Source organism: Taudactylus pleione, unplaced genomic scaffold (assembly GCF_031769625.1).
Source record: "Taudactylus pleione unplaced genomic scaffold, aTauple2 ptg000446l, whole genome shotgun sequence".
In the NCBI taxonomy this organism is placed as follows: domain Eukaryota; kingdom Metazoa; phylum Chordata; class Amphibia; order Anura; family Myobatrachidae; genus Taudactylus; species Taudactylus pleione.
Window position 1 is genome coordinate 2768369 of NW_028284848.1, and position 19072 is coordinate 2787440.

The following is a 19072-nucleotide window of genomic DNA, read 5'->3' on the forward strand; positions in this document are numbered from 1 at the left end:
TCCATAACTACTTGTTCGGCTGTAATTTGAAATGTAGACCATCTTGGATATGTAATAAGCTGCACAAGAAATATGTTTGCTGTAGAAGTAGCGGAGCCAGGTTACCAGAAATAGAGGGGATGTCTTAGAAGTAGCAGATCCAGGTTACCATCAAGAGAGGGATGTCTGAGAAGTAGCAGAGCCAGGTTACCAGGAAGAGAGGGATGTCCGAGCAGTGGCGGGGCCAAGTTGCCATGAAGAGAGGGATGTCTGAGACGTAACAGAGCCAGATTACCAGGGCAAGGTGAATGTCTGAGAAGTAGCGAAGTCTGGTTACTAGGAAGAGAGGGATGTCTGAAAGCAAAGTCTGGTTACCAGGAAGAGAGGAATATCTGGGCCATAGAGAGCCTGGTCAGGCCCCGGTAATTCTTGTAGGTGTGGCCTAATGTAAAGAATCTGTAAGAAAACTGTACTTGTGGCATTGTGCTCCTCAGCCTCCTCAGCCTGGGGCAGATCCAGGAAGGGGGCAATCTGTGCAATTGCCCCCCCCTGCACAGCCATAGGAAACAGCTGCTGCTGATCAGTAATTAGTACCCTTTCTACCCTCCTCTTGGCACGCTTGGTAATAGTGAAGCCAGGTTACCAGGAAGAGAGGGATGTCTGAGCAGTAGTGGAGCCAGGTTACTAGGAAGAGAGGGATGTCTGAGCAGTAGTGGAGCCAGGTTACTAGGAAGAGCGGGATGTCTTAGTAGTAGCGAAGCCAGGCAGATGTCTGAGGAGAATAGAAGCCTGGTTACCAGGAAGAGAGGGATGTCTGAGCAGTGGTGGAGCCAGGTTACCAGGAAGAGAGGGATGTCTGAGCAGTAGTGGAGCCAGGTTACCAGGAAGAGAGGGATGTCTGAGCAGTGGTGGAGCCAGGTTACCAGGAAGAGAGGGAAGTCTGAGCAGTAGTGGAGCCAGGTTACTAGGAAGAGAGGGAAGTCTGAGGAGAATAGAAGCCTGGTTACCAGGAAGAGAGGGATGTCTGAGCAGTAGTGGAGCCAGGTTACTAGGAAGAGAGGGAAGTCTGAGCAGTAGTGGAGCCAGGTTATTAGGAAGAGAGGGAAGTCTGAGCAGTAGTGGAGCCAGGTTATTAGGAAGAGCGGGATGTCTTAGAGAAGCCAGGGAGATGTCTGAGGAGAATAGAAGCCTGGTTACCAGGGTGAGAGGGATGTCTGAGTAGTAGCAAAGCCTGGTTACCAGGGTGAGAGGGATGTCTCAGAAGAAGCAGAACCAGCTTACCAGGAAGATAAGGATATCTAAAACATTTAGTCTAATATTTCAGTTCGGTGAACGTACTGAACTAAAATTGCATTAATACAAGTTTGCCTGCTTCCCAGTTCAATATATATACTTTATCTTTACAAAGTTCTCCTTTTTTACATGGTTCTGTATTTAGATGATCAAACCATTATATGTAAATTTACTCTACGTTAAAAATTGTGCAACGCAGTATATATACCGTATATACACACACACACCCACATGTATAACCTTAGGAGCCATACTGTATACTGTATAGATTTTTCTCTTCCTAAAGACAACCGACTGAAGCTATAACATTTTTGTGTAAAGTACCATTTCCTCCCAATGGTCAAAGGTCAAATTGTTTACCCATTAGTGGTGTCAAGGGGACGAGCTGCTGAAAGTTTGCGTAGGAGCACCAATATTTTTTGATGCATAAAATTCAAGTTAGCAGACAGTAGTCACGTACAGTAGTATTGGGGGTCACCTTACTTACAAAAAGCATTGCTCGGCTATCAAGCAATATCTCCCAGTGAATGTAGCATCATGTTATATAGAAGAGTGTGTGAGAAGTAAGTTTTACAGTCTGTTCTCTTTTACAAAGTTCATAGGAAGTATTCTGAAATTCTACTGCAAGTTGAACTAATGAAACCTAATTGCTGCGAGAAACATGAAAGATTAATGCTCTGAATTCCTCAGTCTTGTCTTCTGAACTTTAGACTTCTTGAAATATATAACACAAATGTGAGAACCATTATAAAGACAAGTGACTTGCTTAGTGCCTTTCTGACCACTCCAGATCAGTTTCTGCAATCATTTGGAAAATTGTAGCTTTTAATGATATGCTCTTCTTAAAGCTGCACAACCACCTAGTAAAAGGCAGCTGCTCCACGTTAGAGTCTTCGCTTTTGTAATGCAGAGACAACAAACTGAGGGGTCTATGTACTAAGCCTTGGAGAGTGATAAAGTGGAGAGAAATAAAGTACCAACCAATCAGCTCCTAACTGTCATTCTACAGGCTGTGTTTGAAAAATGACAGTTAGGAGCTGATTGGTTGGTACTTTAACTTCATCTAATTTATCTCTCTCAAGGCTTAGTACATAGACCCCTGATTTTTTTAATCTGCTGAAACGGTGAATAAGAGATGGTGGGAGTGGTGGTGGCGGTGGTTGTGTTTGGGGGGGGGGAGTTACCAGCAGGAGTCCCAATTACAAGCCTCAATTTCTTGATTTGGTTTGTGTCACTTCTTTCCTTTTTGCCCTATTAACTTACCCCTTCCCAAGCTTTTGGTCCAAGGCTGTAAGAAGAGCTTTTCGAAGAACACTTACTTGGAGAAGCTCCTGGTTTTCATTTGGTGAGACCTACATTACCAGGAGTGTCTGAAGGCAAGTGTGTAGTGTTGCTAATCAGGTATTAGCTTTTATTACCTTAACTTGCACTAGATCAAACCTAGCTATTGATTGGTTGCTGTATTTTACTGAACATATTCCATTTGATGCTAAATAATTGTCATGTGACCCACCCATTCTGCCTTGTCAGCTAAACCAACTCTTTTACTATTAACAGGGCATTTGTAGGTATATGTCGAAGTGTTAATGTACTTCCACTTTGTGTACTCAGCATTCATAGCCATCCATGAGGCATATGAGCCCGGGCTAACTGGGCAAGGCTGCAGTTACAACCGCTGGAATATATGCAGTTATGTTACTGTGTTACTGCACCAAGGCTTTGTTGTCATGGGATGGGAAGCCAAACACATGATAATGTGTAAGCTATAAGACAGCCATTATATAATAATATATTTTTAAAGGTAATCAAAATGTTCATGTTAACTTTGCAGAGCATCATTATGAGACAAGAGCAGCAGACTTACGCAGGTCTATGTTGTATGTTGAGAAACCTATGATGAGATATGTTGGAAATAGTGGTGACATTTTGAGCAAATTGAGTTTTGCAGCCAAAAACATTTTGCAGAGGTGTAAAGTTCCCATGATACAATCTTTAATTCCTGCTTTTGTGTCACCATTCCATGAAATGCCTCCCTGCACTCAATCTATGCAATCCATTTTCACTCAATTTATAACCTATGAAAAGAACTGAGATGACAATGATCAATTTATCGGATGTGTGTCGTATGATTGGAGTAAGACTCGGAGCACTTAAGGACAAATTCTACCAGTGACACATAGACATTATTTGTTTCAAATTTGGAAGTGTGAAAACTTAACAGTAATAATTTCACAAATGTCTTGCAATGATGGACTCATTCAACTGGTGAGTAGACATTACCATATAAAGACAGATTAGCATCTTACATAGTGTGAACGCAATGTTCTCATAGTACATTATGAAAAGGCCTTCGAGATGCAGGTTTGGGCGCAATTCCAGCAAGTCTGCCCATATTTTTAAAGCAGCAATCATTAAAAAGGGAAAACAACATTGGTTTAGACTTTGAGATATTGCCACGTTTAAAATATGAGCAGACTTGCTGGAATCACACCCGAACCTGCATCTTGCAGGCTATTCCATAAGGCCCCTAGAGTAACGTTAGAATTGCAGGACTGATGATAGGAAGTACTCAGGTCAGGAGGACAGCTTGCACCTAATTGGAGGTACTGCCAGTTTAAGAAATATTTAATCTAAAGGGCTTATATTTCCAGTGCTACCTCTGTCAAGAAACCTTCAGTTTTCACCAGAAAAAGGGTCAATTTAGGATCAGTGGGCCTAATGCAGGAAAAATCACTGATTTCTCTGAAGCTAATGTAGGAAAACATCATCCCCATTAAGCTCTATGGTAAACGCTAGGGAGGTAGTAAGATTGTTGACACCATAATGTTGACATGGTCTGAATGTCAACATTCAGTTGGTTGACATGTTCAAAATGTCAACATTGTTGATATTAACAATATCAACTTTACCAGAATGCCAACAGCCAGAATGTGGACACATGAAATTAGGTTTAGGCTTAGGCTGCAATTAGAGTTTAGAGTTTGTCTGCAATTGGGGACAGTTAGGGTTAGTGTTAGGCTGCAAGCAGTGGTTAGGGTTTGGTTGCAATTAGAGGTTAGCGTAAGGCGGGAATTAGGGTTAGGGTTAAGATGCAATTAGGGTTAGGGTTAGGCTGCAATTAGTGGTTAGGGTTTGGCTGCAATTAGAGGTTAAGGTTAGGCGGGAATTAAGTTTAGGGTTAGGCTGCAATTAGAGGTTAGGGTTTTTCTGCAATTAGGGTTAGGCACCAATTAGGATTAGTGTTAGGCTGCAAGTAGTGGTTAGGGTTTGGCTGCAATTAGAGGTTAGGGTTAGGCGGGAATTAGGGTTAGGGTTAAGATGCAATTAGGGTTAGGGTTAGGCTGCAATTAGTGGTTAGGGTTTGGCTGCAATTAGAGGTTAAGGTTAGGCTGGAATTAAGTTTAGACTGCAATTAGAGGTTAGGGTTTTTCTGCAAATAGGGTTAGGCACCAAGTAGGGTTAGTGTTAGGCTGCAAGTAGTGGTTAGGGTTTGGTTGCAATTAGTGGTTAGGGTTAGATGGGAATTAGGGTTAGGGTTAGGCTGCAATTATAGTTAGGTGACAATTAGGCATAGGGTTAGGCTGCAATTAGAAGTTAGGGTTAGGCTGCAATTAGGGTTAGGGTTAGACTTCTATTAGGGTTAGGCTGCAATTTGGATTAGGTTTAGAGGTTAGGGTTCGGCTGCAATTAGGGTTAAGGTTAATCTTCAATTAGAAGTTAGTGTTTGGCTGCAATTAGGATTAGGGTTAGGTTCAGGGTTAGGTTGTAATTAGGGTTAGGTTTAGGGTTTAGGCTGCAATTAGAGTGAGGGTTAGGTTTAGGCTAAAATATAATTGTCGACATTCTGACTTTTGACATTTACAATGCTGACATTCTGAAAATTTAGACATTATGTCAGTGTCTATATAATAAATGACATCTCATACCAAACCCAAAAGGCAAAATTAACCAATTTAATATAGTATAAAAAGCTTAACTTTCCAGACTTGTCCCCAGTATTTAACACCATAGTCAAATGGTGTTGAAGCCATAGCCCATAGTTAAAGTGAGTGTTAACTATGGACTTTACCATCTGCGTCTCCACGCATGCACAGTATTGTAGTTTCCTGCAGTACTAACCAGGAAACAAGTGCCGGATCAATTCACTATGGGGAAAATGCTTCTCTTTTCTGAAAGCGCTGTCCAGGCAAGCAAACATTTGTAAATAGCTTCATGAAATCAGTGCTACTGCTAACAAATGCATAACATAGTAAATAGGCCTATAAGCATTTTCTCTTTATTGTTATTGTCATTTGTCTTTACCATCTTACACAAATATAAAATATTTGTTGCCTTAATTTATTATCAAAGGAATTCATGCATTGAAAAGCCCCGAAACAATAGTTGGTGGCCACAAGCAGCCAAAAAAATAAGACATTTCATGGAAATGCATTAATAATATATAGAGTCCTGCTCAGATTTATTATCTACACTGACAGTTTGCTAAGATATTGCTGCAATAATGCCACAGCAGGGAACATCTAAATTAAAAATGTTAATTAAAATATCCTTTGCATCTTCTGTATCACGCATATGATGTAATATGCAAATATCCCTGCTGTAATTGCCTGGCACATAGCTTCTCAGCATTCCCTGCTTCTTTGTACCCAGCAAATCTCCTTTGTGTACAGCTTTTAGATTTTAACATATTTTTATAGGATGCATATGAGGTTTCATGATTCTGTGTGACTGAAAATTTCGCACACATATGAAACATGCCAATAGTATTTAAAACATGTCAATATTATAGATTGATTGACAAATGTTAGTGATGTCATGGTCCAACAAACAGGAAAATAGGATTATTGACCTGTTGTGTACAATAACTTAGACTTGTCAGCAAGTTCTAGAAAGTCTATCAAAGTTCATCAAACTAAACTAACATTCTTATAACCTTTGCAAGCCATAGTGCTCCATCTGTATATTAAATATATAGTTACAATTTATTGCCGGTTTCAGATTTACTAATCCGAGTTGACATTTTCACCCACATCTATTAAGCTGAGTAATTTTCTGTGTAACACTTTATGGCAGTAAAAGGCACCGTACTACAATGACAGAGAAGCAGTGGCATCATCCTGTACTGGCTCTACTCCAATCCTCTAATGAACCAGGGACTTTATCAAAGTTTCTCAAACTATGTAGACAGGTTCTCAAAGGACTGTGAGGTTGATGTATCAAGTTTACCAGTGGAGAAATTGTCAAATCAGTTCCTACCTGTCATTTTATAGACTGTACTTAATAAATGCTACCTGGAAGCTGATTGGTTGCTTTGGACAACTTGGTCCACTTCCCCACTCTTTTTACTGCTCGATACATCCACCCCTGATGTGAGAAGTCAGCAAGTAACATTACAAATATTTCTAAAAGTTTCCATAACATGACTGAAGTTGTATGTACTCTATTCAACAATCTTATGTTCTTCTTTATCCGCAATCTCAAACTGCCTATTATTATTATTATTATTTAATGGCATTGATTTTAAGGCATCACAGACAGTACTCCGCAGATAGTGGTGGGCAACATAACCGCAGCTGTGAAAACAAAGGGTAGGAAGGGCCCTGCCCATGAGAGAGCTTCTATTAGTGGGAAAGGAGCTCAGCTGAGATAAGTGTGGGTCAGAGTAGAAATTGGGACAGTTGTGCAGTTGCATTCTGTGAGTGATATAGGTGGGAGTAAGGTAGACCCCTACAGAGATTTGTTTTCAGACTTAGGGGGAAATGCATCAAACCTTGGAGAGAGATAAAGTACCAACTCTCCACTTTATCTCTCTACGAGGTATGAAACATATCACCCGGAGTTTAAAGATTTGAATGTCTGGGGTGATTCTGATCAGGTTTAGTAGTCTATTCTATGGATGGGTAGCAGCACAGGCATAGGTCAAACACAGACTAATGTTAATTGTGGATCATCTGGTGATACAAAATCTAAATGGACCCAGATTAATACAAGGACAACATGAGAAAAGTGACTTAATTGCCTTCTGATATCACAAATACACAAAAAGGAGATAAATTGCATATGAAGAGTACTTATGTAAAGTAAACAAATAATTTTCAACTTCATATGGGTCCTTAGGCCGCCATTTACTAACGAGTTTTATCACCAAAACGAGTGATAAATTTTGCTGTGTATGATAAATGGTGCTCCAGCCAATCAGCTCCCAACTGTCATTTTTCTAACAGTTGACAGTTGGGAGCTGATTGGCTGGAGCACCATTATCATACACCAGCGAAATTTATCACTTGTTTTGGTGATAAAATTCGTTAATAAATGAGGCCCTTAGTTACTTAATTTACTGTTTATGAGTTGCTCCCTGATGTATGTATTAATAGATTTCCTGTGCAGAGTACCAACAATATGTCCTGTGTGTCTACAGATAATTTACTTGTTCACAGAACACAGACTCACTACATGACATAGCCAGATATAAATATACATGTAGCCCTTTCTTATAGAACAGCTTGGATTTTAAATGTAGCTGTTGTTTGCACAGTTGATCTGTTTCCATTATAAATAATAATAATAATAATAATAATAATAATAAATTGATTTATAATCCACACAGCATACCTGTATCCATTCTTTAACTGTGTCCTCACCAGGTGTCCATCCATTCTCATTATAGTTCAGTCTGGACCTCTCTGAAGACCAGTTGGTGCTGTACTGCGAGGACACCGTGATTTGATCTGAAGTGATCTCCCCAGATTCCATTCCTAGGGGTTCTTTGCACTCAAAATCTTAAAAATAATAAACATTTATAATGTCAGCTAGATATATTGGTTAGCAAAGTGAAAAAATTATGGGGACAAATGATTTAGTCCAAGAGGCAGATTCAATTATACACAGAAGCCGATGGAACAAGTCCCAGCAGCTTCCATGCAGTATGTGCAGGAGGCAGAGTATGGAAGTGCGAGCAGAATCTTCCTATCGTAAGCCACAGAAAATTACGGCAGGTCGCGGCTAGTTGAATCTGCCCCCCAAAATATTGGTGGGTCATTATCAGCCGGGTTCCTGATAACATATATTATGTCCCATCTACTTTAACATGCAGCATTTGACTTCAACACAAGGAGACTCAACATTATATTTAACTTTAAACTTTTCTTAGTGGGATAACAAAGTAATACTAGCATGCTAAAATGAGGTAAAACTTAGAATGGATAAGGCAGAAAACATGAAGCAATTAATTATATTCTCCATATTTGTGCTGCTACTGCTCCTCAGTTCATGTTGTACATACAGCTCTGTATCTCATTTTTATTGTGGATTTCAGGGTTGTCGAACATGACAATCCTTATCTACCAGAGGTTTAAAGTAATTTATTATATTTTTTCTGTGTAATTGGAGGTCACATACGAGAGCTTTGAAGCTAACTGACTTGCTAATACTGCTATTATGAATGCTAACCCCACTCATTGCAAGGAGGCCAGGACATTGCTCTTCCATGTCAGTGTAGCAGAACTGCAAAATACAGCATAATCTTTTCCAGTTGTTCTCAAACATGTTCTACAGAAGTAACAGAACCCAAACTTAACCTCCATCAATGAATCATAGAGGCTCAATTACTTTGTTACATAATCTCTGTCAAAATAGGCAGGTCTTATGTTCTGCCCCCACTGTCTATATTTTCTGCCTTGTTTTCAAAGCACTTCTTAAACAAATCTATAAATACTTCTATAGTTTGATCTAGCTCAATGAAGCAGTCAGAGCACCATGAGTAGATAATTGCTAATTATTGCACCTGTTAAGCTAATGAAGTATCATGACAATTTTATGTTCTCACCACTAGAGGCGCTATGCCATTACAGACTACGGATAATGTTAATTTATTAATGCATGTTATTTATGGCTATTTATAGTTATCAGTTCTGGTGCTATATATACTGCACTGGCATAGAGATGACCTTCCTACAGTACCATTGTTCTAGTGGCAGAGAGAGAGTACTTAATCTTATATTTTGGGGCTGCCATAGGTCTAGCTACACCCTATGACAGTAAGTTATGTTTCACTGCCAGGTTCTGTCCCAGCAATGTTACTGTGCATTTGCGACCTTAGGTGAAGTATGCGAATGGTGAGAGCCAATAGGAAAGCTTGTGCTTGTTGTTAAGCTTCATAAATAGGACAATCAGTAGTCCCCACACAATGCTGATTGGATGCTATGGATAACATCTCCACTTGTCCACTTCTCTTTAGAAGACTTCATACATGATCTCTGCAGTAGTTGTGGAGCAAGAAGTCACATCATGACCTGGAAACGAATAGCTGGCTTATGTGCTTGTCAGTAAGGCCTGTATGTCAGCTAGTTGTTGTTATAGTTTGGACATGACACAGCTGCTTTCTGGACTAAACATAGAAAACAGACTCTCTCGGTCAAATCCGGCACTGGTGAAAATTGCATTTACAAGACAAGCATGAGACATCTGAAAGAGGACTGTCTCTTTAACAAGCGAATAGTTGTTCTTGCCTGTAGGTTAATGTATGTGGTGCTGCTTGTTTTATAAGTCTTCAGTTCTTGAGGATATCTCATTTATTTAGAGGTTTAGTTAATGTTTTATGTGACTGGCTGTGCACTAGATAGAATACATAACAAATTCATAGTTAGTTACATGATGCAGTTCTGACCTTCTTCTGCATTGCTTGGCAATACGGTGTAATTTGCAGAGAAACCTTCCTTTGCGATCGCATTGTCCGTGTGAAAGTACATGGAGAGGATTCCAGTTGAGGAACGAATACGCCCCGGGGTGTTCTGACCACAATAACGCCCAATGTGAGGACCCACTGTCAGACAAAAAAAAAAAACATTCATAAAAAAATGCATAAAGTATATAGGTGCTGAACCATGATCTCACAGCTCTATATGGTGCCATCAGTTCTCTGTCTCAAAGACCAAACAGCCCTCCATCCCCCAATTACTATTTAATAATAATGCATATTCTATTGACATTGGGTGATATTAGGAGGCACAAGTGGTGGTGCCTCATGTTAATGCATCGAGAAGAGACAGCATTATTTACAATAGCCCTAAATATACAACACATTCATTGATTTGTCTGACTTGAAAATATTTGTGTCTGGGAAACTCTACTTTGCTGACACAAATGCGATTGTCACACCCGGATTACGTACAAAGTAACAGAGATTTGCATGCAGCGCTGACCTTCATCCCAGCTTCCTAGCTATGACTTACTGACACTTTATTAGGCAACGTTTGGCCCCTCAGCAGTTGTGCAACTTCAACTCTCAGCATGATCTGGTAGCTATTGGTTGATAGGGCATGCTGGGACTTGTAGTATCACAATACTCAGAATGCCATAGTCTACCTACATTTATCTATCCCATGTCTTTAATATTGGATGACCAAAAAATTCATATATGTTTCAAAGACATTTTTAAGTAGGACAATGGGATTTTACATTCTGGTATATTTTCTGGTATATTTGACATTATCTGAAGTCTTTGGTTTGTATATTAGACATTATTCTTACTAGAGTGCTCTATTAGATTACTCTCAGCATGTTGCAATAAAACAAACAAACAAACATACAAAAAGCAAATGCATATCTAATGTTTTCATGTGCAACATTGCATGGTCACCATGGCGCCATCAGAGGTGTCACTGGGTCTGGTGGCACCCGGAGCGCACTCATGTGGCCTTGCGGGAAATCCCTCCGGGGGGCATGCCCAACATCCCTGGTGATGCTGGGCTGCCCCCGGAGGCTAGTGCTTGCACTTCTGGCACCTCCTCTATGACAGGAGCTGAGTGCTGCAGGAGAATGTCACACTGCAGCCCCTGGCTACTGTCACTGAGGAGGAGTGGGTGACACCCGGTGCGGTCCGCACCCCCATAGTGATGCCACTGTGCGCCATCTTCTCCAAGATGTTACTGGGAAGATGACGCCGCTGAATAGGAGGGACCTGCTTGCCAGCACAAGGTATATACTATGGGTGCAGGGTGTACCATGTGCTCATTATAAATACACATATGTCTCTGAAGGTGCCCATCCACTTAAAGACATGAAAACGACTGCACGATTACGACATTGTAATCGTCGACATTGTAATCGTGCAGTCGTTTGTCAGTCTGTGATGAGTCAGTATGCAAACATGCTGAACCTGACGTGATTGTCAGGTTGTCCAGCATGTTTGCCCGATGATATATGTCTAAACGACCAGCGGGCACTCGCATCATTGGTCGTTTTAGACATTTTAGCAAACGATTTGCAAACGATTTATGAACAATTGAACGATAACGATATTGTTATCATTGAATAGCTCAAATTAATCGTCTACTGGATGGGCACCTTAAGCGTAACCTTGTATGTAACAACATAAAATATAACCCTCCGTATACATGTTTAGACAGTAATCAAAATAATATTCAGTTTGGCCCTGATTCAGAGCCGGACGCTCTGACAGAGTGCTCGCTCTGAATCAGGGCCGTCCCTGCTCCTTTTTGGAGCGGCCTCCTGGCCGCTCGCATAGCTGTGGGTGACTACCCACAGCTATAGCGAGCGGCCAAAATGATGGTCGCGATGGTCAAGACCATCGCGACCATCGGGCTTGCGTCGAGACCCTGCGGTAGGGTCTCGCTGCCGCAAGCCCTGGAGTGCTTTTGGCTCTATCAGAGGCATTCCCATGGGAACGCCTCCATCTGGGCAGCCACGCCCCTGGCACGCCCACCAAAGGGGGCATGCTGTCAATCACCATCGACAGCACGCCCCCTTTGCTGCGAGACCCATAACGACGACTTGGCCGTCGTTATTCGGGTCCCGCGCATGCGCACGATGGAGCCGGTTCCCTCGTGCGCCACGCGCACTTGGGCAACATCGACCCGCATGCGAGCGCTCAGCGCTCGCGAGCGGGTCTGAATCAGGCCCTTTGTCCTTACAAGATTTGTCAAGTATAACTTGTTAGTGGACAGTAATTAAGTTCTCTATGTACAGAAATTACAGTGTAACACGTGAAAACAATGCTGATCATGTGGTGTAAAGAAGTCTGTGTACAGGCTGCATTTTGAATGAATATTTTAGATTGAATTTACATTTTAAATATCCAGTACAAATTGATAACATTACTACAACATTCAGCAAGTGAAATAGGATAATTTTACAGAGATAATTTTATGAAGAGAACAAAATAAAACTATGGGTTCAAATGTAGCAAAAACATAGGTAGAAATATTGAAAAAATAGTAGAATAAATGACAAAATAGAAATATCTCCATTATGACTACATGAGCCACTGACTAAAAAAGATGAATGGATGAAAAATAATTGGCATGAATTAAAAACATTAATTCTCAAGTGGCCATCCCTTATTCATTTCTGCTACAGATAAATTAAGTTTTTTTTTTTTTCTCATCCAAGATAAAAGCCATTTTGGTGCTGTGAGAAGGAATAGTGCAGTCACTGAACTCAGGTGCCTTCTCTGACGCATAGACAAGTTGGCCATTGAGTGTGAAACAGAAGGACGTTGTTGGGTTGGGAGCTGTGATTGAAGACTCTGTTTATGACTCACTGGTTTATAATTTTAAAGGATTTATTTGGGATGTCTACATTGAGTTTGTCTGCATTTTGCCCCCTGGACATCTTAGTGCTTTTCTCTCTCTGCGATTATTGTACAGTCAGGAGTCAGCAGTACAAGATCATACAAAGAAGTATTGAATTTCTCTGCACGGGCATTCCCCAGCCAGCTAATACAATATTGATCTGTAGAGAGCTTCGTGCAGCACATATTATTAATCAGTTTTACAAATATACATTATACATATAAAAAAAAATGATCATGCTATTTCCACCATGACTGCAATTAATGAGGAGAAAATAATAAATTTAATTTTATTATCAAGTGAGGGCTCCTGGTTCTTCTACTGAATTTTTTAAAAGGCTCTATTATTGCTCGTTTACTAGAAACAACATATTTCCTAATTTTGCTGCACATGGTGAATCCATGAACCATGGCAAATTATCCTCTTAGACTCCTAGTGTATCTATTATTAACGCAAATATAATTAACAACTGTTGCCCAAATGTCTAGTCAACGGTAGATGAGAGGAAGTGATTAAGCTCAGCTTATTTCCCTGTAGCTAATTATATACATATATTTATATGACCTTTCACTTTCCAATTTATCAAAGTCCCAGTTGAGAAAAAGCATATACTGTCAAATCAAGGGGGAAAAGAAATGGAGATGTTTTGCATAATGATCAGTATTTATGTACACAACCAATCTAATTATGGGCATGTCATTCTAGAACTCTGAAGTCATAGACACCTTCCAATCCAGACAAGGTAGCCAACACTATATGAGACCTGAAAATGGCAAAACGTGTTATGGTCCTGACACCCTGGGCATGGAATAGCAGGATCACTTTCTCCATAGATGAGAATGACCAAATTAGATTTCATATTTCTATTCTGTGCTTGGGTCGGTCTACATTACTTTTGCACACCTTCCACCCACATTTATGCATGATGTAATACTACGGGCTAAATGGAATAGGTTCCAATCTTCAGCCACTGTGGGCATTTATGTGTCTCCCCTTATTTTTAATGTTGCAATCGTTTTAAAGGCTAAACCAGCTTAAACTTGCATAAATCCCCACAGTGGCAAAAGATTGGAACATATGATATTCAGCCCCTCTTCTCTTTAGATAAAATGTGTCTAAAGTAACCATGTGTGTTGTCTTCCAATGATAACCAGCATTGGCCATGGAAATTAAAAAAAGGATCAGATATTGGAGGCGTAGGCAACCATTGGCATTAGTGCCAAATGGTGGCACCTGAGGATGTTTTGAGTGGCAATCACAGGGTACATGCCTCAACTACCATGCCCACTGTACAGCTCATCCCTTCCTGTTCCACTTTCTTTCCTCACAGAGAAGACCTGCTTTGCATACTAGACCCTTTCTAAACTGGAGAACCGAAGTGTGGCTTGCATACTTTGTACAGCCTGGGCCTCTGTTGAGTGAACCATGCCACAATAGAAAAATAGTACAAAATGCTGAAGCATGTCTTCACCTCCACGCTACAAATTATTAAAGATGTGCTCGGAGCCCCGTGTTTTAGTTTTGTCAAAACCACCCACAAATGTTATGGTTTTGGCAAAACAACCCTCGAGTGTTTTGGTTCGGATACGGTTTTGGATTGCTTTAAAATTGATGAAAATATCTAAAATCATGTAATTTGGATCTGTTTACATGCAATCCAAGACAGAGATTAAGTTTTTAAATCTGAGTTCTGAACTTAAAGCAGATCCGCACCAGCATTCGAAAAGTGCCGGGAGTCAATTCGAATCAGAACGCTTAAGTTCGGGAGTGTTAGTTTTTCAGGAGAACCGATCCGCATATCTGTCAACCAAACTAGTAAACTAGCTGTGAAAATAGAAGGAAAGAGAAGCTACAGGGAATACCTTAGTACCCATCTATTACTTTTGAAAATGTTTGTTTATGTTGTAATGGTTGGGCGCTCCATAATTTTTTCTTGGCTTGTAATGCTGAGAAAAATAACATTACAAGCAACATTACATAGAGAAATGCATTGCCTACACCTGAGATATTGTATTTCCCTGACAGTTGATGAAAGCAACCTCTACGGTATGTCTGTGTGGTCACCGTCACTGGTCAGGACCAATGTCTTCTGATGGTGTCTATTATGACAATCAACAAGTTTTTGGCTAGATTGGACACAGGGGCAGTTACTAAGTGATCAGGCCAAGCAGTTGGATCTAAACCATTGTTTTGTATTCGAAGACAAATTTTTAGATATAGATTATTCTAAATACACATCTACTTATACAGCACTTACTGATCTGTGTTGTTTTCTGGTTACTCTACAATATATCACCATATGTAAATATTTATTTTTGTTCCATAATGAGATGTGTTCTGGACTCAATGGAAACGCGAGACAATACTGTTCATCAACTCAGTATATACACTACAATATATACACTATTTATAGTTAATATTAATTATCATATTTTAATGTCATGGTTAAAAGCATGCATTAAAGGACAACATATAGAAAAACATCTCCAGAAATCTAAAAACATTTTTCCTCTATATGGAAATCACAATATAAAATAAAAAAACATATGACTGAAAAATATTGCAATCAATACAAAGCCTATAAATATTTCCAGGATTGTTTTGCAGTTGCATTATCAGCTCTTTTACATTTGAAGTATTGCTTTATTATGTTGTTTACAGGTTATTTTTATAGTCTGGTTTGGATTGGTCCAGTAATCTCTTGTCGACTCCATTCCATCATTTATATATGCACATTACTTTGAGAACTGCAAGTCTCAATGACAGCAAAGTTAGACAAGAAGCAGAGGAAGTTGAGATAAAAGAGATTAATAGAGTGTTTAATTTGCTATGGCATTAACATCTATTGGAAGACCCTGTCTTTTGTACTTTCATTCAGAAATGTGTTTATATTATTGACTTAAACACTGAAGCCCTGCCAAGCCAATAGTTCTGAAACTGTATGCATACTCTAAATTACTTTTCATTCTCAATACTATACTGACATGATCCGTAAGCGCTGAGCTGGAGACAGCAAAGCTGAGCTTTCATTCAAAGTCAACCATATTTGTATTTATCATACAAATATAACATGCAGGGCACCACCAGCCCCTTCTCCATTTGCTGGGCGCCCGCTGAGATTGTCTTACCAGCATGCACCTGACGGCTCCTTCCTTGTAGCTAGAGTACACTCCTGAGCTCCGGCTTCCGCTGAAGTGTGTATAGATAGAGACGTCATGATGTCATGACATCTCTCCCATAGTCCTGAACTCAAGCAGCTGTCATACAGTGGCAGCGGGGCTTCAGGTAAATACAGTGTTGTATGTCTGTGTGGCATAATGTGTAAGGGGCACTACTACTGTGGGCATTGTATAAAGGGCCCTACTACTATGGGCATTGTATAAGAGCACTACTACTGTGGGCATTGTGAAAGGGGCACTACTACTGTGGGCACTGTGTAAGGAGCACTACTACAATGGCCATTGTATAAGGGGCACTACTACTGTGGGCACTGTGTAAGGGGCACCACTACTGTGGACATTGTGTAAGGGGCACTACTACTGTGGGCACTGTGTAAGGGGTACTACTACTGTGGGCATTATGTGTATAAGGGGCACTACCACTGTGGCATTATGTGTATAAGGGGCACTACTACTGTGGTATTATGTGTATTGTATTGTATTGTATTTATTGTTGTCATCAGCAAAACAAGTTTGACAGACGAAATTACATTGCACTTTTTTAAAACAGTGAATAGCAATCCATGGTAAAGGTTATCACAAACAATTTCACAAAAATAATAAAATTAAAATTAACTAAAGAGATACAATCATAGCGTTCAACATGCGCACAGCAGATGGAAGAAAACTAACCCTCAAGCGACTCGTACGTGCCCGAAGTACTCTAAACCGCTTTAAAGATGGGAGCTTATCAAAAAATTCATGAAATGGATGGCTTGGATCCGATATGATACCTTTGGTTCTCTTTAGAACCCTAAGCCCATAAACATCATGAATAGTTGGCAACTGCACGCCAATGATTTTGCTGGCGGTCCTAACAACCCGTTCCAGTGCACTTCTTTCACTCGCTGTGCAGTTGCCATACCAGATAATGATACCAAACGTCAGAATGCTCTCAATTGAGCATCTGTAAAAGTTTAGCATAGTTACTTTGCTAACTCCCGAGGCCCTCAAACGTCTTAGGAAAAACAAACGCTGTTGCGCCTTTTTAATTAGGGACAGTGTATTTAAAGACCATGTCAAATCTGCCGCAACCTGGATACCCAGAAATTTAAAAGACTCAACTATATCAACATCCTGGTTGTTAATAGACACTGGCAATTTCTGCTCTAAACATCTCCTACGAAAATCAATTACCAGTTCTTTTGTCTTGTCACCATTTAGGAGCAAGTGATTATCACCACTCCAAGAAACCAAATTTTTGATCTCTTTCCTATAATGGGACTCATCATTCCTGCTAATTAACCCAGGAATATGTATAAGGGGAACTGCTACTGTGGCATTATGTGTATAAGGGACACTACTACTGTGGCATTATGTGTATAAGGGGCACTACTACTTTGGCATTATGTGTAAAAGGGGCACTACTACTGTGGCATTACTGTATAAGGGGACGTCTGTGCTCTTTCAGTCTTCCTGGTGGTGATGGTAGAAGCAGGAAACGGAGAGCAGGGAGCAGGTGGTGTAGTTGCTGACTGGGGAGACATTCTTCATTTTTCTCCCTCAGAAGGCTGCCCCCTCAGATCCCAGTGCCCTTAGGCAGCTGCCTTAAGTTGCCTAATGGAAGCGCTGGCCCTGGTTCGTGTATATGAAATTATTAAAGGCGGGGGCAGGATAAAGGAAGGGAGAGGGTTGTGTTACTGGATCCTATGAAACAAAATCGCAAGGTAAAAATAGACAATCAATTTATTATAATATCATTTAAAATATATACCGTAATACTATAATAGTGTGCCTACTAAAGCAGGTTACAAAGATGGACCAAAAAAGCACTGCAATTACATTTTGCTTTTAATTAACATAAACAGCGCGGCACATCACCATGGCAGCTCATAGTCACCAACGTTTGTCCTAAAATACCCATATGCCTTCTGGCAAAAAAGTATCATAACACAGTAGAATACATTAGTATCTTTTATATGCTTGAGATGTGGTGAAGATTGGGGATATGGAAGCCCGTAGTGATTAATTGGGTAGTTAGGGATTACTACAATAGCACCGGATGGGAGGGAGAGAAATATTAAACAAACTAAAAAAAATACTATTTCTGGAGTTTGGTAATAACATTATACATAAGGACATCATCACCTAGAAACTCCATTTGCAATCACTGTGAGGAGCACTGGGGAATGACAGGGGCAATAAGGGGACGCCCTAGGATAATGTTGAATGTCATTTAGTGTATTTGTGGGATGGAGGTTGAAATGACAGCAAAACACCTTATTCAGACAACTAAAGTGTCCCAGATAACACACCCCACACCACAGAGACTGACAGACACACATTTTTTAATACACTTAATAAGCATTGTTTTTTATTTGTAGAGAAGCAATAAAAAGTGCATTATAACTGTAACATTCACAGCACACACGTTGCCAGCATAACAATGGCTACTTGTTTTCCACCGTGGAATGTGTAAGTGACAAATTAGTGAAGTTTTCTGGATCCAGCATGAGGTGAGAAACCTTAATCAACGTGCCTGCTGCAGACTGCGCTACCAAGAGACCTACAGCTGCGCGTGTAAAATAATATGTTGTGAATCTCGGGATTCCTGGCTAAATGAAGAAGCCAGACACTTGTGCACGTCTGCTCTACGCCTGACCTTAGCGTAAAGGACGCATGTATTTGTTTTTTTTATGTTTCAACAAGTTGATCTTTATCCTGATCCTTATTCTTGCGACTAAATTCTACTATTAATATTTCTTAAATTAGACCCTGAAGGCTATATGCAAATATGTGCCCTGGAAGCCATGAATAATGAATTCTACATTACTAAGTGAATATCACGGTACTTAATTAACTATCTACAAAACTAAGCCACAGGTAAAATATAACTGAAATTGTTGCTGAAGCAGAAAGTGTACAGTGGCTGTTGCAAAATAAGGGTATATAAATAACTGTATAAAGGATTGGCTTTGACAGAAGTGGATAACAGCTAGTCTTCTGCTTCCAGATCATCACAGATATATGGAAACCTGGCACATATACTAT

The 19072-nt window shown here is 40.1% G+C and overlaps 1 protein-coding gene across 1 annotated transcript in view; it reads right to left on the reverse strand.

The window, feature by feature from the left end:
- NRP1 (neuropilin 1) overlaps positions 1–19072 on the reverse strand; it is a 166858-nt gene that overhangs the window by 67413 nt on the left and 80373 nt on the right. Inside the window, exons 6-7 of the mRNA XM_088447968.1 lie at positions 9938–10093; positions 7885–8051 (exon numbers count right to left, since the gene is read on the reverse strand). Of these exons, the coding sequence (XP_088304094.1) occupies positions 7885–8051; positions 9938–10093 (323 nt within the window). The remainder of the gene's footprint in view (positions 1–7884; positions 8052–9937; positions 10094–19072) is intronic.